At 41.4% G+C, this 14,871-nt stretch overlaps 1 protein-coding gene across 1 annotated transcript in view; it reads right to left on the bottom strand.

The window, feature by feature from the left end:
* The window catches only part of SIPA1L1 (signal induced proliferation associated 1 like 1), an 831,778-nt gene that overhangs the window by 427,508 nt on the left and 389,399 nt on the right, over nucleotides 1-14,871 (bottom strand). The window contains exon 5 of the mRNA XM_053697769.1: nucleotides 2,203-2,333. Coding sequence (XP_053553744.1) covers nucleotides 2,203-2,333 — 131 coding nt within the window. The remainder of the gene's footprint in view (nucleotides 1-2,202; nucleotides 2,334-14,871) is intronic.

The following is a 14,871-nucleotide window of genomic DNA, read 5'->3' as shown; positions in this document are numbered from 1 at the left end:
AAAAGAGAGGGGGAGAGAGAGCAAAAGAGAGGGGGAGAGAGAGCAAAAGAGAGGGGGAGAGAGAGCAAAAGAGAGGGGGAGAGAGAAAGCAAAAGAGAGGGGGGAGAGAGAAAGCAAAAGAGAGGGGGGAGAGAGAAAGCAAAAGAGAGGGGGGAGAGAGAAAGCAAAAGAGAGGGGGAGAGAGAGCAAGAGAGACTGGGAGAGAGCAAAAGAGAGGGGGGGAGAGAGCAAAAGAAAGGGGGGAGAGAGCAAAAGAGAGAGGGAGAGAGAGCAGGAGAGAGAGCAAAAGAGAGGGGGAGAGAGAGCAAGAGAGACTGGGAGAGAGCAAAAGAGAGGGCGACTTTATCAATGCCTAGAAGCACAGTGAAGTCTATTATTAAGAAGTGGAACTTATTTGGTACAACACAGACCCTCTCTGAATCAGGACGTTGCTCCAAACTGGATGAAAGAGCTAGGAGGAAACTGGTCAGAGAGGCCAAGAGGCCCACAGCAACTCTGAAGCAGTTGCAGGAATTTATGACAAAGAGTGGTTATTGTGTGCATGTGACAACAATATCACAAATTCTCCACAAATGTGGTTTGTATGGGAGGGTTGCAAGAAAAAGCCACTCAAGAAATGCCACATGCAGTCATGACTGAGGTTTGCCATAACACACCTAGGAGATTCTGAGGCCACATGGAAAAAGGTGTTATGGTCAGATGAGACTAAAATGTAATTATTTGGCCTCAACAACAAACGATATGTCTGGAGGAAATCCAATACAGCTCACGATCCAAATAACACCATACCTACAGTAAAGCAAGGAGGTGGTAATATCCTGTTATGGGGGTGTTTCTCTGCAGCAGGCACTGGAACACTTGTCAGGATAGAAGGAATAATGGGGCAAAATACCGTCAAATTCTTGAGGAAAATCTGCTGCCCTCTGCCAGGAAGTGTTCAATGGGAAGAAGGTTTACCTTCAAACATGACAATGACCAAAAGCACACAGCAAAAATGACCACACAGTGGTTGAAGGAGAAAAAAGGTGAATGTCCTTGCATGGCCTAGTCAGAGCCCAGACTTAAACCCCATTGAATATCTGTGGCATGACTTGAAGACTGCAGTCAACAAACTGGAGCAGTTCTGCAAAGAAGAGTGGGCAAATATTGCATAGTCTAGATGTGCAAAGTTAGTAGAGACATATCCCAACAGATTAAAGGCTGTAATTTAAAGCAGAAGGTGGTTCAACAAAATACTGACAACAAGGGGATGATCCTTTTTCCAACTCAGTGATTCTGTTTTTGTATTGTCTTTATTTTTGCCTGACAAGTTGGTGTTATATCTTTCCCTTGAATGTTAGAAGATGCACCGAGTTATTGCTACTGGATAAACAGGCTGCAAAGCAACAAAATGTGATTATTTTCAAGGGGAGTGATTCTTTTCAATACCTACTGTGTGTGTGTGTGTGCGCACGCACGTACGCATGTATGTATGTATGTAGGTATGTAGGTATGTATATATCCAACAATCAGCAGCTACAACCTAGGTTCTTTGATGGAAGCTAGAACCTAGGTTCTTTGATGCTTTTGAGCTTTCCGAGATAAGGATAACAAGAGAAGGAAGCAAATTAAATAATAGAAGTAAATTGGAAAGTTGTTTAAAATTGTATGCTCTTTCTAAATCATGAATGTCTAATTATGACATTACTGTCCTTTAAAAAAGGTTAAAATGACTATGCTAGACTGAAATCATTAATCATGGCAATACAAAGATGTTAACTGTAAGGAGCATACACTTGTTTCTTTAAAGGGACATCCAATTTAATCATCTATGCATAATATATATCAGCAAGTAAGTATAGATTGTAAATTATATAAATAACAAATAAAAATAATATAGTCAATACAAAGATGCACTGTTTATATAAAAAAATAGGCTTGCGCTTGCATGCAAGTATGTTGCAGGGTAAGTTTTTGGGAAGCTCTTGTGTGTCTACATAAATAATATGTATTATAAATCTTTATTTTTGTATACATAGAACTTCAGTGTAATATACATTGCAACAATCTGTGGAGAAATAACATCAATGAAATAAAAATATAAAAAAATTTAAAGGCAAAATAAGATATATTCAACCAAGAAAGGTTAATAACAATTGAATTATAAAATGTTTTAATGTGTATTCATTTTCAATTAATAGATATTTTCTATATATTGTTTACCTCACTGGTTCTGAAGATCACACGATAGTTATACTGAGGTCCATTTTCCTTTGCATCTTCCAGCTTTTCACGTCTAACACTCACAGCTACAGGGCCAAGGTTTTCATCTGACCCAAAGTAATTCCAGTGTTCTGCAAGCAAGTAAGTAGAATGTTAGCTCACTAAGGGGAAAAAAGACAAATATTAAAAAAAAAAAAAAAAAAAAAAAAAAAGAGAAGAACTGGTATTAATTTAAGTCTTTTTAGATTCGGAATGCATTACGTTTTTTTCCATCCACAATACTAAGGAAATACTACAGATTGCAATACCAGATGTTACAGCTCAGAGCTGTACAAACACAGTTCCAGTGTAAAAAACACTACTGTATATATCAGTAGACCATCATAAAAATCAGAAAATGCACAATACACAAAAATAAGCTAAAAATCAGTATATATCACAATACTCATTTTGATATGTAGATTGTACAAAAAAATGTTTGTGTGATATGAAAAGGTTAATTGCAAGTCAAGATAGAGCATGCAATTTCAAACAACTTTCCAATATACTTTATCTAATTTGTTTCATTCTTTTGATGCTCCTTGTTGAAAAGCATACTTAGGTAGACTCAGGAGCAGCAGATTCTGGTTGGTAGCTGCACATGCTTTTTGTCATTGGCCCATGCTTTGTGTTTAGCTAGGTCCCTGTAGTGCATTGCTGCTATTTCAACAAAGGATACTGAAAGAGCGAGGTAAATTTCATATCATAAGAGAAGTAAATTAGAAAGTTGTTTAAAATTGGATGCTCTTTCTGAATCATAAACCGAAAATTTGAGGTTTCATGTCTTTGACACACAGGGGTTTGCAAGAGTTAAACACTATCTTGTCTGTACTAGACCCAGAAAAATGTCCAAACTCCCCTTTAATGCCACCCACTCTAAACTATATCTTCTGCCACCACATTAAGATTATTATATGGGAAATCCTAAAGAAAAAACAAGGCTAACAAATTAAAAATCCCAAAAACACAACTCAGAAAAAAAACAATCTAACAAACACAAAAAAAAGTCTGTATCTGCTGCACCTCTCTGCGAGTCCCTTCATTGGCTCCCCATTCACAGCCAAATTAAATAAAAAAATTTCACCATTACATACAAAGCTCCCCTCTACCTATTCTCTCTAATAAACGAGTATACTCCAGCCCGCCCACTAAGATCCAACAACAACCTGCTCCTTGCATCCACGACTATCACCTCTTCTCATGCTAGACTGCAGGACTTCTGTCGTGCACCACCTACCCTCTGGAGCTCTCTCCCTTGTGCTGTCAGGCTTTTCCCTAATCTTTCTTCCTTTAAATGCTCCCTGAATACTTTTCTGTTCAAAAAAGCCTACCACCCAACTCAATAAATTAAAGGGACACTGAACCCAAATTTTGTGATTCAGATAGAGCATGCAATTTTAAGCAACTACCTAATTTACTCCTATTATCAATTTTTCCTCGTTCTCTTCCTATCTTTATTTGAAAATGACAGCACTTTGTTATTGGTGGATGAATTTATCCACCAATCAGCAAGAACAACACAGGTTGTTCACCAAAAATGGGCCGGCATCTAAACTTACATTCTTGTATTTCAAATAAAGATACCAAGAGAATAAAGAAAATTTGATAATAGGAGTAAATTAGAAAGTTGCTTAAAATGTCATGCTCTATCTGAATCACGAAAGAAAAAATTTGGGTTCAGTGTCCCTTTAATTTCACTCACTCAAACATTTCCCTCATCTAACTCTGCATTAAAATCTCTCAATCTTGCAGTCCTCACCTCCTGTTTCTCAACCTCCTACCCTTCTAGATTGAAAGTTGCCACAGGAATAGGGCCCTCAATTCCTCCTGTAAGTGTTTGTAAATTTTGTCCCGTCTCTTACAAGTTTTATATCATTGTTTTATTTAAATGAATTGTATCCATTGACAGCACTGCGGAATATGTTGGCGCTTCATAAATAAAGTATAATAATAATTACTAGTCTGTTCTATAATGTGGTACAGATATTAGACAAAGAGAAAAACTTGATAAGGGAATGTTTATTATGAACAAAAAGAGTTGCAGTGCATTTATATAAAAAAGGAATTAAAAAACAGAAATAAACACAAAGCAAAAATGAGTAAAATAACAGAACCTAATACTGTACTAGCTTAGATCTCCATTCCCAAGGGAGCTTGGCAAGAAAAGATGGTCACTTGCGTTTTTGTTCACAGCCTCCCTTGTAGAATGACAATATTATTTTATACATTTCTCCCTTGAGGTCAGGTTTCTGACCAAGCCCCTTCCAGAGTGGCCAAGGACGGAAGCCACCCCTTTTTTATGGCAGGCCATAAACCATAGTGCAAGCCCTGTCTGAAGTTAAAGGATATCTTATAATTTTAGTTATATGTATACAGCAGTGTTTCTCAATGACGTTCCTCAAGTACCCCTAACAGGCCAGGTATTTATTATAGCTGAACTAGAACACTGGTGAAATAATTAGTTGATGGGTGAGAGCAGGTTAGTTACCATGATTACTGATCAGCTGATTATGTCACCTGTGCTCTAGTTCAGCTATAATAAAACCTGGCCTGCTGGGGGTACTTGAGGGCTGCAGTTGAGAAACACTGGTATACAGTGTACATATACTTATAAGCAATCCCATTGTGACATCATTGGGATTATTTTGGTATAAAATATGAAATGTCTGTCATATTTGGTGACCCAGTAACATTAAAACATGTCTTAAGACAGCCTAAAGTGTCACCTCTAATTGACCTCAGGTTTGTGTCTTGAGAAGAGTGAATTGTCTGTCTCCTGAGAAGAGTTCACCAGATGTAGGTATTAAAATTATTCTTCCCAAAATATGACTTTTTGAGGGGTTGTAAATAGCAGGCATAGAAATAAAGGACATAGAAGAAAAAAAGAAAATGTATGCTTACCTGAAAAATTTCTTTCTTTACGGATGTGGTGAGTCCACAATGTCATCAATTACTGGTGGGAATATCACTCCTGGCCAGCAGGTGGAGGGAGAGAGCATAACAGCAAAGCTGTTAAGTATCACTCCCCTTCCCACAATCAATTCAATCAACCGAAGAGAAATGGAAAAAAGAATAACACAAAAGGTGTAGAGGTGGGGTCGCGGACCATATTCGGAAAGGAAAAAATTTATCAGGTAAGCATACATTTTCTTTCCTAAGATATGGTGAGTCCACAACATCATCAATTACTAGTGGGAACCAATACCCAGGCTAGAGGACACAGATGATTAGGGAGGGAGAATAAGACAGGCAGACCTAAACAGAAGGCACCACCGCTTGAAGAACCTTTCTCCCAAAAGAAGCCTCAGTCAAGGCAAAAGTATCAAATTTGGAAAATTTGGAAACAGTATGCAGAGAGGACCAAGTTGCAGCCTTGCAAATCTGTTCCACAGAAGCATAATTTTTGAAGGCCCATGAAGAAGAAACAGCCTTCGCGGAATGAGCTGTAATTCTCTCAGGAGGCTGCTGACCAGCAGTCTCATAAGCATAACAAATAATACTTTGCAACCAAAAATAGAGAAAAGTAGCAGTAGTTTTCTGACCTTTACGTTTTCTAGAGAAACAAACAAACAGGGCAGAGGACTGACGAAAATCCTTAGTCGCCTGTAGGTAGAATTTCAGAGCACGCACAACATCCAAGTTGTGCAACAAACATTCTTTAAGAGAAGAAGGAAAGGTCAAAGACCCCAAGGCAGAACATGCTGTAATCTGAGATGTTATCGCAGAAAATGCAGCATGTCTGCAGAAAGAATTAGACATATGCAGGAACTGTAAGCACATTTTTACTTTGCAACACTGCTCCACATTATACTGTTCTATTTAAACAGAGCATTGCTCTGGCTGCATTGTGTATGTTTTCCTTAACCCTTTCAGTGCCAACGACGGCTCTGAGCCGTCACAGAGTTTCCCACTTAGTTGCCAATGACTGCTCAGAGCCTTCGATAGCACTCTCCCACCTTGAGGGAGATCTGGGGGCTCCCACCCGCTCCTACCCCGGTGATCGGGCCTGTATAGTGACAGGCATTGACGGGGCATCATGTTTTGCGCAGTGACGTCACGCGCAATGACGTGTTGACGTCACCACACAACTTTATTTAAAAATTAAAAGTATAGGCAAAGGGGGCATGCTGCTTATCTCAGGCATCTAAGCAGCTACAGAACCCCAAGACCCACCATTGGAAAGGTAATAGTCTAAAATTTCCAACGGTGTAAGTCTTGTAAACTGCTGCACTCTATTATAAAAGTTTAAAAATGTATTTACTCTCCAGTTAATCAACACATTGCAATTGAGCTGGTGCTTTAGTGTAAATTCCAAGTTTTAAAATGGACTTATTTCAAAATGACCTGCTGAAAAATTCTCACAAAAAGAAATCTCATCGCAGAAAGTGAAGAAAAGTTCTGCCTTTGCGGTCATAGAGAAGGAATAACAATTTCCTGATTAATGTTTGTATCTGAAACTACTTTAGGAAGAAAACCCAACTTCGTATGAAGAACCGCCTTATCAGCATGGAAGATAAATAAGGCGAATCACACTGCAAAGCCGAGAGCTTCGAAACTCTCCGAGCAGAAGAGATAGCAAAAAGAAACAGCACCTTCCAAGATAATAACTTAATATCTATGGAATGCAAAGGCTCAAACGGAGTCTGCTGCAAAACTTTAAGAACAAGGTTAAGGCTTCAAGGAGGAGCAACAGATTTAAACACAGGCCTGATTCTGACCAGGGCCTGACAAAAAGACTGAACACCTGGCATATCCGCCAGACGCTTATGTAACAAAATAGATAATGCAGAAATCTGACCCTTTAGAGTACTGACTGACAATCCATTTTTCAAACCTTCCTGAAGAAAAGATAAAATTCTAGGAATCCTGACCCTACTCCAAGAGTAGCCCTTGGATTCACACCAATAAAGGTATTTACGCTATACCCTATGGTACATCTTTCTAGTAACAGGCTTATGAGCCTGAATCATGGTCTCAATGACCTATTCAGAAAAAACACGCTTAGACAGGACTAAGCGTTCAATCTCCAAGCAGTCAGCTTCAGAGAAACGAGATTTGGGTAAAGGAAGGGACCCTGAATTAGAAGGTCCTTCCTCAGAGCCAATCTCCAAGGTGGGAGAGATGACATCGCCACTAGATCTGCATACCAGATCCTGCGAGGCCACGCAGGAGATATGAGAATCACTGATACTCTCTCCTGTTTGATACGAGCAATGACTTGTAGAAAGGAGAGCAAACAGAGGAAACAGGTATGCCAGACTGAAATTCCAAAGAACTGCCAGAGCATCTATCAGAGCGGCCTGTGGGTCTCTTGACCTTGAACCGTACCTTGGAAGCTTGGCGTTTTGCAGAGACGCTATCAGACCCATCTCCAGCACCCCCCATTTAAAGGTTAAACTGGAGAAAATTTACGGATGGAAAATCCACTCCCTGGGATGAAAAGTCTGCGCAGGAAATCCACTTCCCAGTTGTCCACTCCTGGAATGTGGATGGCGGATAAACAGCAATTGTGAGCTTCCGCCCACCGCACAATCCGAGCCACCTCCTTCATTGCTAAGGAACTCCAAGTTCCTCCCTGGTGGTTGATGTAAGCCACTGAGGTTATGTTGTCTGACTGGAACCTGATAAACAGGGCTAAGGACAACAGAGGCCAAACCATCAGTGCATTGTAAATCGATCTCAACTCCAAGATGTTTATAGGGAGAGCAGACTCCTCCCGAGTCCATAGTCCTTGAGCCTTTAACAAATCCCAGACTGCTCCCCAGCCCAACAGGCTGGCATCCATGGTCACAATTGCCCAGGAAGGTCTCCGGAAGCATGTGCCCTGAGACAGATGCTCCTGAGAAAACCACCACAGGAGTCTCTTGTCGACTAATCTAGATCTAGATCTATCCTTTGAGAGAGATCTGAATGGTCTCCGTTCTATTGACTGAGCATGCATAACTGCAGAGCTCTCAAATGGAATTGAGCAAAGGGAATCGTGTCCATTGAAGCAACCATCAGACCAATTACCTCCATACATTGAGCCACTGATGGCCGAACAGTAGACTGCATAGAGAGACAAGAATCTTTGATTTTCTAACCTCTGTCAGAAATATATTCATAGATAGGGAATCTATTATGGTCCCTAAGAAAACCACTCTTGTAGCTCGAACAAGGGAACTCTTTTCCAGATTTACTTTCCATTCGTGGGAACGTAGAAAAGACAACAAGATCTCTGTATGAAAGTTTGCTTGTTGAAAAGATGCCACCTGAACCAAAATGTCGTCCAGGTAGGGCGCCACTGCAATTCCCTGAGACCTGAACATTGCCAAGAGAGCCCCCTCAAGAAAATTCTGGGAGCTGTGGCAAGGCCAAATGGAAGAGCCACAAACTGAAAGGGTTTGTCAAGAAAGGCAAATTTTAGGAATTTGTGATGATCCCTGTGGATGGGAACATGAAGATGTCATCCACTGACAATCTTGGACTAAAGGAAGAATGGAACAAATAGTTTCCATCTTGAAGCAAGGAACTCTGAGAAACTTGTTTAAACACTTCAGGTCTAGAATAGGTCGAAAAAGTTCCCTTTTTCTTGGGAACCACAAATAGATTTGAATAGAAACCTAGGCCCTGTTCCAGTATGGGAAAATGAACTATCACTCCCAGGATAGAAAGATCCTGAACACATATCAAGAACGCCTCTCTTTGTATCTGGTCTGTAGATAAACTTGAGAGGTAGAACCTGCCCCTGTGAGGAAAGGTCTTGAATTCTATTTTGTAACCCTAAGATACTATGTCCACAGCCCAGGGATCTGGGACATCTCGTATCCAAGCTTGATAAAACTGAGAAAGTCTGTCCCCCACTTGATCTGACCCCAGATCGGGGGCAAACCCTTCATGCTGATTTAGACCCGCAGATTTCTTTGATTGCTTCCCCTTGTGCCAAGATTGATTGGGTTTCCAAGAAGATTTGACTCTTCCTGCTTAGAAGAAGACCATCCTTTAAAGTTACGAAAGGAACGAAAATTACTCCGACGTCCTTTAGGTCTATTCTTCTTGTCTTGTGGAAGAAAAGACCTTTTTCCACTACCCGTGATATCAGAAATTGTTTCAGCTAGACCAGGTCCAAACAAGGTCTTACCCTTGTAAGGAATCGCCAGAAGCTTGGATTTAGAGGAAACATCAGCTGACCAAGACTTCATCCGCAAAGCCCGGCGAGCTAGCACAGCAAAACCAGATATCTTGGCTCCCAGTTTAATAACCTGCATGGTAGCATCAGAAATAAAGGAATTAGCTAGCGTAAGCTCCATAATTCTGTCTTGAATCGCCTCCAAGGGAGTCTCTACTTGAAGAGAATCAGACAAGACATCGTAACAATAGGATGCCGCACTGGACAGAGTGGAAATACATACTGCAGGTTGCCATTGGGGACCTTGATGAACATATGTGGGATATTATCCTCCTGCTAACAGGAAGTGGCAAAGAGCACCACATCAGAGCTGTCTATATAGCTCCTCCCTTAGCTCCACCCCCCAGTCATTCAACCGAAGGTACAGGAAGGAAAAGGAGAAATTACAAGGTGCAGAGGTGACTGAAGTGTAAATCAAAAAACATATAATCTGTCTTAAATGACAGGGCGGGCCGTGGACTCATCTTACCATAGAAGAAATCAATTTATCAGGTAAGCATAAATTTACTTTTCTTCTATAAAGGTAAGACGAGTCCACGGATTCATCCTTTACTTGTGGGATACAATACCAAAGCTACAGGACACGGATGAATGGGAGGGACAAGACAGATGGTTAAACAGAAGGCACCACTGCTTGAAGAACTTTTCTCCCAAAAATAGCCTCCGAAGAAGCAAAGGTATCAAATTTGTAAAATTTGGAAAAGGTATGAAGCGAAGACTTAGTCGCAGCCTTACAAATCTGTTCAACAGAAGCATAATTTTTAAAAGCCCATTTGGAAGCCACCGCTCTAGTAGAGTGAGCTGTAATCCTTTCAAGAGGCTGCTGTCCAGCAGTCTCGTATGTCAAATGGATGATGCTTTTCAGCCAAAAGGCAAGAGAGGTAGCCGTAGCTTTTTGACCTCTACGTTTTCCAGAATAGACGACAAACAAAGAAGATGTTTGACGGAAATCTTTGGTCGCTTGCAAGTAAAACTTTAAAGCACGAACCACGCATAAGTTGTGCAATAGACGCTCCTTCTTAGAGGAAGGATTAGGACACAGAGAAGGAACAACAATTTCCTGATTGATATTCTTATTAGAAACAACCTTAGGAAGGAATCCAGGTTTGGTACGCAAAACCACCTTATCAGCATGGAAAACAAGATAAGGCGAGTCGCATTGCAATGCAGATAGTTCAGAAACTCTTCGAGCCGAAGAGATAGCAAATAAAAACAGAACTTTCCAAGATAGAAGCTTAATTTCTATGGAATGCATAGGTTCAAACTGAACCCCTTGAAGAACCTTAAGAACTAAATTCAAACTCCATGGCGGAACAACAGGTTTAAAAACAGGCTTAATTCTAACTAAAGCCTGACAAAACTACTGAACGTCTGGAACATCTGCCAGACGTTTGTGCAGTAGAATTGATAAAGCAGATATCTGTCCCTTTAAGGAACTAGCTGATAGCCCCTTCTCCAATCCTTCTTGGAAAAAGGACAAAATCCTAGGAATCCTGATCTTACTCCATGAGTAGCCTTTGGATTCGCACCAATAAAGATATTTACGCCATCTCTTATGATAAATTTTCCTGGTGCTTTTGAGCCTGAATCAAGGTATCTTTGACCGACTCAGAGAACCCCCGCTTGGATAAGATCAAGCGTTCAATCTCCAAGCAGTCAGTCGCAGAGAAGATAGATTTGGATGCTGGAACGGACCTTGAATCAGAAGGTCCTGTCTCAGTGGCAGAGTCCATGGTGGAGGAGATGACATGTCCACCAGGTCTGCATACCAAGTCCTGCGTGGCCACACAGGTGCTATCAAAATTACCAAAGCTCTCTCCTGTTTGATTCTGGCAATCAAACGAGGAGGGAGAGGAAATGGTGGAAACACATAAGCCAGGTTGAACGACCAGGGTATTGCTAGAGCATCTATCAGTACTGCCTGAGGATCCCTTGACCTGGACCCGTATCAAGGAAGTTTAGCATTCTGACGAGACGCCATCAGATCCAATTCTGGTGTGCCCCATTGCTGAATCAATTAAGCAAACACCTCTATTATCGTTAGAGAACTATTTGTTCCCCCCCTGATGTGTAGATACGCATCCTTTATGTCCACGGTGGTCATATAGTGACCCTCCTGGATCATTGGCAAAAGAGTCCGAATGGTCTCCATCTTGAAGGATGGGACGCTGAGAAATTTGTTTAGGATCTTGAGATCCAAAATTGGTCTGAAGGTTCCCTCTTTTTTGGGAACCACAAACAGATTGGAGTAGAACCCCTGCCCCTGTTCTGTTTTGGAACTGGGCAGATCACTCCCATGGTATATAGGTATTCTACACAGCTTAAGAACGCCTCTCTTTTTGTCTGGTTTACAGACAATTAAGAAAGATGGAATCTCCCCCTTGGGGGAGAATCTTTGAAATCCAGAAGATACCCCTGGGTTACTATTTCTAAAGCCCAGGAGTCCTGAACGTCTCTTGCCCAAGCCTGAGAGAAGAGAGAAAGTCTGCCCCTACCAGATCCGGTCCCGGATCGGGGGCTACCCCTTCATGCTGTCTTGGTGGAAGCAGCGGGCTTCTTGGCCTGTTTAACCTTGTTCCAAGTGTGGTTCGGTCTCCATACTGACTTGGACTGAGCAAAATTCCGCTCTTGCTTTGCGACAGGGGAAGAGGTAGAGGGACCACCTTTGAAGTTCCGAAAGGAAAGAACATTATTTTGTTTGGTCCTCATCTTATTCGTCTTATCCTGAGTAAGGGCATGGCCTTTCCCTCCAGTGATGTCTGAAATGATCTCTTTAAGTTCAGGCTAGAATAGGGTCTTACCCTTGAAAGGGATGGCTAAAAGCTTAGCTTTGAGGACACATCAGCAGACCAGGACTTAAGCCATAACGCTCTACGCGCTAAAATGGCAAAACCTGAATTCTTCGCCGCTAATTTAGCCAATTGAAAAGCAGCATCTGTAATGAAAGAATTAGCTAGCTTGAGAGCCCTAATTCTATCCAGAATATCATCTAATGGGGTCTCAACCTGAAGAGCCTCTTCCAGAGCCTCGAACCAAAAGGACGCTGCAGTAGTTACAGGAACAATGCACGCTATAGGTTGGAGAAGAAAACCTTGGTGAACAAATATTTTCTTCAGAAGACCCTCTAATTTTTTATACACAGAATCTTTGAAAGCACAACTGTCCTCGATAGGTATAGTTGTACCCTTAGCCAGGGTAGAAATAGCTCCCTCCACCTTAGGGACCGTCTGCCACGAGTCCGCACGGCGTCAGATATGGGAAACATTTTCTTAAAAGAGGGGGAGCGAACGGAATACCTGGTCTATCCCACTCCTTAGTAACAATTTCCGAAATCCTCTTAGGGACCGGAAAAACATCAGTGTAGGCAGGAAACTATAGGAATCTGTCCATTTTACACAATTTCTCTGGAACTACAATAGGGTCACAATCATCCAGAGTCGCTAAAACCTCCCTGAGCAATAAGTGGAGGTGTTCTAATTTAAATTTAAAAGCCATCATATCTGAATCTGCCTGATTGAACATATTTCCTGAATCAGAAATCTCTCCCTCAGCCAGCAAATCCCTCACTTCAGAATATTGTGAGGGTACATCGGATATGGCTAATAAAGCGTTAGAGGGCTCAGCGTTTGTTCTAACACCAGACCTACTGCGCTTCCCCTGCAACCCAGGCAGCTTAGATAAAACCTCTGTGAGGGTAGAATTCATAACTGCGGCCATATCTTGCAGGGTGAAAGAATTAGACGCACTAGAAGTACTTGGCGTCGCTTGTGCTGGCATTAATGGTTGTGACACTTGGGGAGAATTAGATGGCAAACCCTGATTCTCTTCTGACTTTTAGTAGCTAAAATATGTTCTTTACAATTTATTGACCTTTCAGTGCATGAGGGACACATTCTAAGTGGAGGTTCCACAATGGCTTCTAAACATATTGAACATTGACTTTCCTCAATGTCAGACATGTTGAACAGGCTAGTAATGACTACAAACAAGCATGAAAACACTTTATTTAGTGAAAAAAAATAATCTTAAAAAACATAATTTATGCTTACCTGATAAATTTATTTCTCTTGTAGTGTATCCAGTCCACGGATCATCCATTACTTGTGGGATATTCTCCTTCCCAACAGGAAGTTGCAAGAGGATCACCCACAGCAGAGCTGCTATATAGCCCCTCCCCTCACTGCCATATCCAGTCATTCGACCGAAACAAGACGAGAAAGGAGAAACCATAGGGTGCAGTGGTGACTGTAGTTTAATTAAAATTTAGACCTGCCTTAAAAGGACAGGGCGGGCCGTGGACTGGATACACTACAAGAGAAATAAATTTATCAGGTAAGCATAAATTATGTTTTCTCTTGTTAAGTGTATCCAGTCCACGGATCATCCATTACTTGTGGGATACCAATACCAAAGCTAAAGTACACGGATGATGGGAGGGACAAGGCAGGAACTTAAACGGAAGGAACCACTGCCTGTAGAACCTTTCTCCCAAAAACAGCCTCCGAAGAAGCAAAAAAGTGTCAAATTTGTAAAATTTTGAAAAGGTGTGAAGCGAAGACCAAGTCGCAGCCTTGCAAATCTGTTCAACAGAGGCCTCATTTTTAAAGGCCCAGGTGGAAGCCACAGCTCTAGTAGAATGAGCTGTAATCCTTTCAGGGGGCTGCTGTCCAGCGGTCTCATAGGCTAAGCGTATTATGCTCCGAAGCCAAAAGGAGAGAGAGGTTGCCGAAGCTTTTTGACCTCTCCTCTGTCCAGAGTAAACGACAAACAGGGAAGATGTTTGACGAAAATCTTTAGTAGCCTGTAAGTAAAACTTCAAGGCACGGACTACGCCCAGATTATGCAAAAGACGTTCCTTCTTTGAAGAAGGATTAGGACACAATGATGGAACAACAATCTCTTGATTGATATTCCTGTTAGAAACCACCTTAGGTAAAAACCCAGGTTTGGTACGCAGAACTACCTTGTCTGAATGAAAAATCAGATAAGGAGAATCACAATGTAAGGCAGATAACTCAGAGACTCTTCGAGCCGAGGAAATAGCCATCAAAAACAGAACTTTCAAAGATAAAAGTTTAATATCAATGGAATAAAGGGGTTCAAAGGAACTCCCTGAAGAACTTTAAGAACCAAGTTTAAGCTCCACGGGGGAGCAACAGTTTTAAACACAGGCTTAATCCTAACCAAAGCCTGACAAAATGCCTGGACGTCTGGAACTTCTGCCAGACGCTTGTGCAAAAGAATAGACAGAGCAGAGATCTGTCCTTTTAAGGAACTAGCTGATAAGCCTTTGTCCAAACCCTCTTGGAGAAAGGACAATATCCTAGGAATCCTAACCTTACTCCATGAGTAACTCTTGGATTCACACCAATAAAGGTATTTACGCCATATCTTATGGTAGATTTTCCTGGTGACAGGCTTCCAAGCCTGTATTAAGGTATCAATGACTGACTCGGAGAAGC

This window comes from Bombina bombina, chromosome 1, assembly GCF_027579735.1.
Source record: "Bombina bombina isolate aBomBom1 chromosome 1, aBomBom1.pri, whole genome shotgun sequence".
Taxonomy (NCBI): Eukaryota; Metazoa; Chordata; class Amphibia; order Anura; family Bombinatoridae; genus Bombina; species Bombina bombina.
The sequence above is the reverse complement of the archived record's forward strand: the minus strand, read 5'-3'. Positions and strand labels throughout refer to the sequence as shown.